This window comes from Asparagus officinalis, chromosome 1, assembly GCF_001876935.1.
Source record: "Asparagus officinalis chromosome 1, Aspof.V1, whole genome shotgun sequence".
In the NCBI taxonomy this organism is placed as follows: domain Eukaryota; kingdom Viridiplantae; phylum Streptophyta; class Magnoliopsida; order Asparagales; family Asparagaceae; genus Asparagus; species Asparagus officinalis.
The window spans coordinates 2738932-2750714 of record NC_033794.1 but is presented as its reverse complement, the minus strand read 5'-3'; the positions used below and the strand labels follow the sequence as shown (position 1 = coordinate 2750714).

Below are 11783 nucleotides of genomic sequence, written 5' to 3'. Positions count from 1 at the left end.
CATGGGAGGTATCACAATGATAGGGATAGGCGGCGGGAAGCCAGCCCTAGGAGAGCAAGGAGCCCAGTCAGGGAGGGAAGTGAGGAGCGGAGGGCAAGGATTGAGCAATGGAACAGAGAAAGAGAAGAGAAGGGCGAATGAATCAGGTCTGTTTCTAACTTTCATCATTCTCCCCTCTTCTTTTCTTTGAAGCAGAATCGGTGGAGGTTCTAGTTATGTGGTAGTTTTGTAGGGCCCAACTATTGGGCCTTAAATTTGGTGCCTTTTGAGTGTCATCATGGGAATTTGGACATGTGAACCGTATATTTCATTTTAGAGTACCTTGTTTGATTAAACCTTATCTATTTGTAATGAATTTACTCCTTGCAGTTGTTTTGTCCATTATTGTCGCTTGACATTGAAATGCATATTATGAAAATGTTATGGGTATCAAAACAGTTTCTCCAATCCTACTGTTCTATTAGTTGCCTCAATGCGCTTACAGTACGTTTGGTTCTGACAGCTCAGAACTTGGGGTAGCTTTTAGTTGGGTGAGGAAAAACATTGCTCATAAGGTTTGGATTTTCAAGGTCATACCTTGTTTTCTCTCTCTCCAAGTTCTTTTAGTTCCTAGTGTCTTCAGAAGTTCCCTGAGGTGATTTTGTGACAATCATATTTGTGACATCTGAAAAGTTGCGGTTCATTTGTTTTAAGGTAAAAATGACCTAGTGTTCTTCTATTGGACATCCTAATTCTGATGGGTATAAAATGGGGTTATCATGGAATTTACTTACATACACATCACTGAGTAGCTGAGATGCACTAAAGGGAAATTTAGAACTTTTTATATCATTTTTATCATAATAGCTACAATAGAATTTAGGGTTTAGTAAGGATCTCATATTGTCTTTTGTTAGGTTTATGGATATTGCTTGATTTTATAAGATGATAAAGGTTTGCGTGTGTGTGTGTGGAGGTTTTTGTGTTACTAGTTGGCACGGTAAATTTTTTATTATTTCTTTTGACTTTTTAATTTTATTTATGGAAAGATTTGGTATAAAATTATTGAATGTAAAGTTGTAAACAATGGATCAAACATATAGACAGAAGCTAAAAATTCACAACATTTGAACAATGATATTACATTTAGGGATTTATTGAGTGATAGTACACTGGTTGCATCTATAATGTGATCGATCAATCAAATACTGTCATAAGAATATATCTAAAAGTAATGTTTGACGATGTGGATGTAAATTCAAGCTCATGACATTAGAACATTGACTAAGCCTTTGCAATACCTAATGTGTGAGTTCATATATTCACCTATGAAAATTTCACAATCCCATATACAATACAAAACACTCATTTAAGATTCAACAATCACAACCTCCAAACACACCCTTTCCATAATCCAAAGTTAGCACAATAGTACTTTTAATTTCACAGCAAGGTAAGAAGACAATCTCCTTATTTTCCTCACATTTTTAACTCCAAGAACCCTTTCTAGTTTGACGATTATCTACTGATTTGGGATGGATTTTCCTGACTCATACTCTTGGATTATATGGGGTTTCTCACTGATCAATTGATAGAGGAATAACATATTTTAACATAAATTAAGTTGCCAAAACTCAAGCAAAATGTGAAGAAAGAAAAGTATCTGTGTGAGTTGTATACATTTTGTTCACTCTTGCTTGCATAATTTTTTCCTTCAACTCAATTAGCACTCGTTCATCTTGTTAAACATTAAATTCAAACGTCAGAAGAAGTATACTGAGATATTTATTAGCTATCTAAAATTGGTAGTGATAATAGGATAACAGAGAAAGATGCAAGTAAAGGATTTTTAAACATCTATATTCCTATTATTAATAAAAATTTATCCAACAAAATTTATGCACGCGCAACCTGTTCTCTATGACTAAATCTTAGCATATACAAAACACGCACAAAAGATTTACAAATAAGATATTGCTTGATTTTAATAAGCAACTTAATAGATCATCGCACGTTTAGAAATTATTTGCAAATTATTAGTTTTCAGATGATACTGAATGTAGAGTAATTATTCAAAGCATACATTAAAGATGTCACATAGATAAACTAATACCTAAAACATTAAACATCAAACCTGTTATTTTCAAACCCATAAGCCAAAGATGCAGTGATAGATTCATTAATAATACGAAGGACTTCTAAATAAGCAATACGTCTAGCATCCTTTGCTCCTATCATGTGGGAGTCATTGAAGTATGCAGGAACTGTAACCACTATTGTAACCTTGTCATTTAAAAAATTAGATGCATCATCCACAAGCTTCCTCAAAACCTAAGAGGGGGGGTGTAGACAACAAAGAATCAGTCACCAGACAAAAAATTAGATGCATCATCCACAAGCTTCCTCAAAACCTAAGAGGGGGGGTGTAGACAACAAAGAATCAGTCATCAGACAATAAATTAGATGCATCATCCACAAGCTTCCTCAAAACCTAAGGGGGGGTTGTAGACAACAAAGAATCAGTCACCAGACATAAAAAATTAGATGCATCATCCATAAGCTTCCTCAAAACCTAAGAAAAGGGGGGTGGGGAATGTAGACAACAAAGAATCAGTCACCAGACATGTCCAGATCAATGGACATAATATTCATAAACCAAAAATAAAAAAATGTAATTGTGGAAAATTGACATGACAAATTAAGAAGGATTAAAATACAAATTAAACCTCCTAGGCTAATCCTCGATACATGAAGTTATAAATGATTTAACACTGATGAGATCATTTGTTTTAAGATTAACATACATGTTTGCCAAAAGGCATATTTTGTGCAATAGACTATAATAGATAGCTAGGTACAAAGATAGAGCCTTAATTTTCCAAATGATCCATATTGAAGTGGCAGAAACATACAAGGCCAACATTTTTTCATTTAACTTTTTACATAAACATAATAACGGTTGTAGAATGTAAATTGGGTATTTTCAACAAGGGCAACCTCACCTCACTAATTGTCAACCAATAGCTTCTTAGAAATCTAAAGTAGCACTTTCGGTTTGCTAGTTTCTACAAAACTTTGTTATAAAACTTCTCTTGTTGTAATTTTGATACGCGCTGGTTTATAGAAAATATAATCTAGCATGTAAAAGAATACCTATTTCAACCTAAGAAGACTATTTGCATTTGCATCTAATAACTAAATGCATATTCCAAGTACCATTCTCAAACATAAAATGCCAGTTATTCTTAAAACCCACATTCATACACTTGAAACATCAGCAAAATATTACCGATCAGAAGTAGCCTAATAACATGTTATAAAAATTATAGATGCAATTTTGGTTTAAGAATGACAACAAGAATCACACCAAAAGGATAGAAATTAACTGCGCCGAGATCTCCTCAGTCGCAATCAGCTTCCTGATGGCTGGGTACTCCAGCTTCACATTCCTATTATCATACTTCACAACCCTATAACTCACTTGCTTCGACTCATCATCAACCTCCACCATCTTCCTTCCGATAAACTTATTCACCAAGAAGAATGTGTTCTCGGAGTTCACCACCGCCTGCCCCTTCGCAATAACATCTATATTCCTATCATTAAAAAAATTAACCGACAAAATTATACACACGCAACTTCTATGACTAAATCTCAGCATACACAAAACACACAAAAGATTTACAAAAGCAACTTGAAGACAACCAGAAACAAACAATTATAAAAAGTGGAATTGAAAAAAATGCAATACAAAAATGAACCTCTTTCTCTTCCTTGCATTTTTCTTTTTTTTTTAATTAATTTTCTGAAAACTTCTATCTAACACTCTTCATGCGTGTGTACATCCAACTATATTTTGGATTCTTAAGTTTCAAACTTCATTGTGCATGCATAAGTAAGAACACACTGTGATACAAGTAATGCAATACCATGATGAATAGCTTTAGAAAAAAACAGAAAAGAAATACATAGCAAAAAGGATTCTTTTTTATTTAACAGTCAACCTTTTAGATGATCAATATTTGTCAATGAGATCCTTTCCAACCAATATCCCAATAACAACCAAAGTTTTGAAGCAAAATGATGACGTAGAGAAACATTGCAAGCATATCATGAGGTTTGTCTCGTGACACCCAATACTTTCAAATTATATTAACAGGTCAGTATGCAAAGTCCTGCAATAACTTAACGAACAAATACGTTATATTATATGGGTATCCCAGATTATTCACAACATATACCTAAAATACAAAGTGATGAAACATGAACTGATTAGAGACCTTCTGGATCTCTAAATTAGAAAAATATCAATTGCCGTAAAAACTAATTGCAGTGCAAGAAAAGAAATTAAATTCTAATGCGTAGAACCTAAATGCCTTCAGACCAAAAAAATTAGGTTGGTGCTAGTCTTATAATTCCAAAATGCAATAAACCTATTGATGAATTGCAGGTTTTTGAGAAAGCATCAGAAATAAAGTTATTCACTTATCAAAATATCATACCTAATTTTATTTGTGGATCCTTAATGGGGATGTATGTAAAAATTTCAGAATGGAATTCATTCACATATCCAAATATCACACAATTTTATTTGAAATCTAAGAACATTCACATATAGTCATCGTTTATCAACCAACACTACTAATTCATGACTTCATCATGATTCAAAAATAAATTATAATTTTTATTTTAACTAATAGGCTCATCATTTGTCTAAAAAAATAGTGTTGGACAGAATATCAATGTTCATTTGAACTGTATCCCCACATCACATAATATCTCAATATCTTTCAACTAACTATCATGAAAATCTATAAAGAAATAAGCTGTTGAAAATTTAAGGGGTGTTACGCAGGACCAGGGCAGAGGCATGTATGCAACCCTGCTTATACGTATATGGGTATTTTATAATCATGTGTGAGTGCGCGTGCATGAGTGTTTATATATGTGTATATATGTGTGTATATATGAGTGTGTGTAGTGTGCTTGTGTATGTGTTCATCGGTGTATGTTTGTATATGTAATTGTGTGCGTTGTGCGTGTTTATCATATATTTTCTCTTTTGTTTGTATGTAATGTGTATGTCTATTTTCTCATGTGTGTGTGTGTGTGTGTTTGTATGCATGTATGTGTGTAAATGTATCCGTGTGTGCACGCATGTGTTTATATGTATGTATATATGCGGATATGAATATGTGTGTGTGTGTGTGTGTGTGTGTTCATGCAAGTTTATATGTATCTACGTGTAAAAGCATTTGTATCTAGGTATGTTCTTGAGGATGTGTAGAGGTAAGTGGGTGTGCATGTATGCGCATGTGTCCATTTTTATTCATACACATTTTTTATGTATGAATCATATGCATATATACATACATATATGCATGTGTCGTGAGTATATGTATATGTGCATATTTACATAAACCTTACAAAAGTTCATATTTGTTATCATAATCATGTCAGATATTGTAATCAAAATAACACAAATAGAGCTGGGTGAAAATTATAGGATGATTGTGCAGTGTATAAAGGGAAGACTTGAACAAGCTACAAGCTTCCTAAATTCCCTTTTCTATAACCTCTGCAATTTATCAAAATCCAACAGTAAATTGTCTTGTTGTAGCTTCAAGCATTGAATCTTATAATGAGTTTAGATTGTGCCATTATACAGTTATGCTCTCAGTTTATTGTATCTTATAAAGATAATAAAATATAAACATTTTTTATTTCCAAAGCTCAAAATAAGTAGGCAGTTAGTCTGACACCTATACAAGCATCAGTTCGAATTCCTAAGTTAGTATTTATTTGAATTTTCATATTTAAACTCTCATTCAAGTTCACTTTCCGTAACATTTACTTTAATCATTTATAAAAATTAAATTACTTCAACAGAATATCCCTAATAGATTCTTTATTAGTTAAGTTACGAATAAATATTAGGGGAACAAAACAATTTGGAGGACAAATAAGCAATTGTAATGATTAAGGGGGGAATCTAAAAATACATATAAAATACCCTAGGAAAAATTACAGATTTAGTATTTCAAATTTCACATTGATTCCAGACTATCTATTTGGAGTATATTCTTCATCTCTGCCCATCCACTTACCAGGTACGTGCTTATTGTAATGAATTACAATAATCGGCCTTGCGGGGTGGGGGTGGATGGGTGGGTGACGGGGGTTGGATGTTGGGGGAGAGAGAGAACTAAGGATAGTAGTGGTCAACTTGTTGGGCGAAGTCCAATGTTTGAAAATGTGTAGGGGGATGGAAGGTTGAGGCTCCTTATGCAGGAGGTATATATGTGACTTTGTGGCTACCATGAAACTTACAAATGCAATGAGAATTTTAATTTTAAACATGGAAAAAAAGGTTATCCTTTACAGAAACGACAATTACAAATTCTAAAATGCTACGGGCTAACAAGAAACCTACATGCATTCCAGTATCTCCATAGTCATAATCATGTCAGATATTGTAATTGATTATGTGGATAATATTTACGAAGTTCAAAAACACAAATTACCACAAGATACTGAAGTTTCCATGCTGGCTTAGTTCCTAGGAGGTATCCTCCACCTAGGAGGTGTTAGCTTTTCATCTTCAAGTATTTAGGAGTAAGCACATTTTTGTAAGTGTTATACACAGCATAGATATTTAACACCAATTATATACCAACTGTAATAGGTGTCGGAAGTCTAACATCATGCATCCATGTGTAGGATTAAGTATATGTCCCAAAACTGCATATTAGCTGATCGTTTTTAAGTATCCATCCTTTGACTCATGCACTGAGCGATGGTATTCGACACAAGTGCATTGCCAAGTAGGTGCTTGGGTTGTGACAATATCTAAGTCTTTCACATATTGCAGATGAATTAAGAACATAATTACTTTTATATGTAAGCCTTGTCAATTTCTGTTCTCGAAGTCCCACAGTTTTCTACCCTAGGTTATTGATTCTAGGCTCAGCAAAGGTTGCTGCTGTTGTAAGTTCGCTGGAAGGGGGAAAGGTGAACACTTCATACACTCACAGGGTAATCTGTCATTCAATTTTTTTAGTGCAAATTTGATCTCTCTTTCAGAATTTGGATCATTGCTTATGGGGACATTGGACTTTAATTTCTTTTAGCAGGTTTAATTTTCTAGTACAGCCAACTTTGAAAACTTTCAAAGTGGTTAGCTCGCTTACACTCTCACAGGAAATTTGCAGTTCAATTACTAAGCTGTGGAATTCTGATTTGTCCTCCACGGATTGTCCCTTGATGGAGTCATATTGATTCCTATAAGTATCCAATGCAAGTATGCAACTCTTACAGTTATAGGTATCTTGTTGGATACTTTAGGGATCCATCCCATCGATTATTTTGGACTTATGTATTCATAGAGACTTGAGTTTACGTCCCTAGTGCATTTTGGTTGCAAGAGCGAGCATGATATCGAATCTATAAATTGGTATTACGAGTACAAGGTATATTTAGTTGGTCAACGATTGAATTGTAATTTTTGCTATCTATGTTATAGAATATTGTTTAATGTGTATATCCATGAAGTATTTGCATCTGTGGCTTTTTTGGGATCTTGTATATATGTATTATGTTGTATTTGTTACTGGTGTGTATAACCGTGCAACCTTAATTGATTCATTTTTTGCTGGAAAAGTTGGAATTTGGATTTCTTTGTGCAGGGTGCAGTGTGAATCTCCATGCAGTGTGAATCTCCATCTGGCCTGGTGTCGTGGGCAATTTTTTTTCCGAGCAATTTGATGATCAAATTGTTTGATTTTAAATCTTTTCAATGCTTGCATTTTACAATATAAAGGTTATATGGTAGTCTTGCGTTGCTTGCATTTTACAATATAAAGGTTATATGGTAGTCTTGCGTTACGTGATCAATGGAAGCTTGTTTGGACCTCAATATAAAGGATATGTTTTCTTAATGGTTAGGTTCTTGTGATGCGGTAAACTTACTTTCATAGCGCCCAAAAATTCACCTGGTGCGCCATGATCTGTTGCAGCCTGGTAGGGAACAGGTTAAACATGCGGCCACATGGGCCACATTCCCCCGTGAACCCGAAGTTCCAAACAAATGGACGCCTTACGTTTCCTTCCATATATATTTTTTTAATCATGCACAGTACAGATCTTGATGCAAAGGGGCTGTTTGGTTCAATTTCTATAAAAAAGAGGAAAAAGAAAAGTACTCAAAATTTGATTTCCTTGTATTTCTATAAAATTTGTAGGAAAAATTTATAGAATTCAAAAGAGTACCATATTTCTTATTTTTTGTTGTTTCTTTGTTTGGTTCAAAGTATGAAAAAATTTCTAACTTTATAAAAAGTATGTTGTTTTCTTTTTCTTTTGTTTGGTTGGACGTCACTTTATAGAAAATAGCTTACTAACAATGTCCATGGGAAATCACATAGGAAGTGTACTAATGTACTTAATTATTTTTTTAATATATGCGTTAGATTTCTGGGTGATTTTTACCCATTTTGAGCGAAAATTGTTTTCTATAAAATGTGGTACTTTTCTGTACTTTAGGGGTGTTTGGTTGCACAATTTTATAGAAAAGTTTTCTTAAAATGTCTGACAATGGTAATTTTGTAATTAAAAATTTCCTGTAGATTTTCTTAAACTGTGTTTGACTCAAAAAAATTACAGAAATATTTTCTGTAAAGTACAAAAAATAGTAAAATTTATAGAAATTAATTTTCTCTCAAAATGAGGGAAAATCACCCAAAAATCTAACACTACATTGACACTTTTTTATAAAGTGATACTTTTCTATAAACTAGTTTTTGTGCACGTGCAATGCACGTGGTCAAATATCAAAATTATTTATTTTTTATTTATTTTCTTACTATAAAATAAGTCAGATTCATTTTGATTTAAAAAATATCAAAATTATTTATTTTTTATTTATTTTCTTACTATAAAATAAGTCAGATTCATTTTGATTTAAAATCTATAACATGGATTATTACATTTGTATAAAATAAGTCAGATTCATTTTGATTTAAAATCTATAACATGGATTATTACATTTGTCATAAATTTTCTTTAAATATTTAAAAAATTGTGAAATAGATTTGTGTGTTAAACTGAGATCAATATATTTTTATATACTTGCATACACAACATTATTTTTTTAAATTTGTATATATAAAACTTTATGTAACATTTTTTTTTATTGGATCAAATCATCGATCTCCAATTTGTTTATTTTAGTCATAAAATATAGTGTTAAGTTTCAATACAATAATATATTGTTGATATGTTAATAAATATATAACAAAATACTTAATATTAAGATAGTTTGTATAAGCTCAACACAGAGCACATACTTTTCACATTACTGTAAGATATCTTAATTATTGATAAATTTTAAAAAAAATAAAGATAAATGATAATTCTAGTATAATTTTATATGACAAAAGCATTCACATAAGCATATTAAAAATTTTGCGTGAAAATTCCTTCTAAAATTCCTAATTTTACTAAAAAATTAAGCTTTGCTATAAAATATTCAAAAAAATTATCCTTTTTATTCCTTCCTGTTTCATATTTAATTGAGCCGAAATCAATCCTTCTTCTCCTTTATCTTTATCCCAGACAATTCTACTATAATGTGTTCATCGTCTCAATCAATTGCGATATCATACCAGTACATAATAAAGAGTAAAATATATGACAAGAGTCTAGAAATATATTAGGATATACTTGGATCAATCAAATTATATTATTACTCATAATTGATATGTATCAGAGACAAAACGTGTTGATAATTTTAAACAATAAAATAGACTGTATGGGTGCTCTAACATAACTCTTTTACTGTAAACAACCCTCAAGATTAATTTTAAAAATCTCTTGGGGCTGGGAATAAACAGCTAACAAGTTTGTAGTGAAAGCTAGTGGAACATAGTATATTCTTAAGAATTATTAATCTACTAAATTTATTTATAATGATAGGATCTCAGTATTAACTAACTACAAAGCATAGTACATTATTTTTTTATTGGGCGTTCAAGGCAGGCAGAGAACCCAAGTGAGTCTTCATCGCAACAAATATTATACAATGGAGATTGAGAAACTCTAGCAGCTTAATTTGGGTATGTGGATATATCATAGATGGAGATCGAGAAAAGTGGTTTTCTAAACAGTGGGTGTGTGTGGGTAATTAATATGGTTTTTGTTTGTGTGATTTTCTTCGTTCATTTTCAATAAAATTGTGATCATGTGAATATATATACCTATAGTATTACTACTCTCTTTTGGTTTTTTTGAAAGAGTTTGGGTGTAAAGAAAAAAATTTTAAATTATCGAACCCGATTAAAGTAGGATCACATAAGTTAACCCCATATGTGAAATTTATTTTAACCAACACCCATATGTAAGTATTACAATTGGCATTAAGATCTAAGATACATGTGAGATTCTCTTTGACTTTTATACAAATAGCATCTATTTAAATAATAATAGTATAATTAAACTTGATGATCTGAAAAAAGATCAAACATGTAATATAATTAATTACTTTAAAATAATCTAATATAATCTAATAAGGGGAAAAAAATAGATGAAAGTAATGTGAAAATTATTGTAATTTTATAATTCATAATTTTTAAACAATTTAATCTAATCTAATAAGAAGAAAATAACAAAGGCACATACATATTGAAGGAGGTGAAAGTGTTGAGAAAATTGTCATAATTTCTTGATCTAAAAAAAGATCAAACATACAATATAATTAATTATTTTAAAATAATATAATCTAATTTAATAATAAGAAAATAGATATGAAAGTGCTGTGAAAATTGTTGCTATTTCTTATTATAAAAAAATTAAATATAAAATATAATTAACTAAGATAATCTAATCTAATCTAATAAGAAGAAAAAACTATTTAAATAATAATAGTATAATTAAACTTTGAAAGTAATTATGCACTACTGTGAACTACTTGAATTTTAGTCGGTGAGAGATCGTCACGTTGTGTCCTTAGATCGTAGCTGTTTGTTTTAATTTTCGTTTTTTATTTTTGAGAATGATTGTCTCTTTAATTTGTTTGGTGGATTTTGCAGATACCATGTCCATATTATGTACATTTGTAGGTCTGCATTGCTCCTGGGTTCGATCTTTAGAGTAGACATTATTTTACCTCGTTAAATGTTTGGTTTATGCATATACGCCATTCATCTTGTAAACATTTGTGAATTTGGCATTTAATAATTTAATTCAGGTTTACATTTCAATTTAAACTATATCATTATCTTCATACTATGTATATCTAATAAGAATTCATCAATTTATCAACTTACTCTTACTTAATGAATTAGTATTTGAATTTAAGGGTATTTTTGTCTACCGAAAGATTTTCTCAAACTCGTGCTTTTAAAAGGAGTATGATATGATATGATTTTGGGGGTGTTTGTGTTAGGTTGAAGGTGGATACCAACCTCCGACGGCGGAGGAGCTCCGACGAGCTCCAGGATGGCGCAGGCGGGCTCGAGCAGTTGAGCTCGAAAGTGGAGAACGCGACCTTCGATTGGCGAACGCGACCCTCGATTGGCGAACGCGACCCTCGGCGTTGAGCGGCTCGACCCCCGCGTTTGAAACTCCGACGCTTTTCAACAGTGTTTTGAAAGGGGATTTAAGAAGAGAGAGAAAAGAGAAGAGGGGATTTTATTGTGGGTACTAACACTGTAGCTACAGTGTTTATTTGAGAGATCCCGGTTTAGGGATCTGCTCTTGATTTGTAATTTCTTATTAGATTAAATAAGAAATTGACTGTGTGGCTCCCG

The 11783-nt window shown here is 32.0% G+C and overlaps 1 protein-coding gene across 1 annotated transcript in view; it reads left to right on the top strand.

The window, feature by feature from the left end:
• The window catches only part of LOC109846217 (splicing factor U2af small subunit B-like), a 9597-nt gene extending 9179 nt beyond the window's left edge, over positions 1 to 418 (top strand). Inside the window, exon 2 of the mRNA XM_020415443.1 lies at positions 1 to 418. This exon is cut by the window's left edge and continues 737 nt beyond it. Within this exon, the coding sequence (XP_020271032.1) occupies positions 1 to 141 (141 nt within the window). The 3' untranslated portion in view covers positions 142 to 418.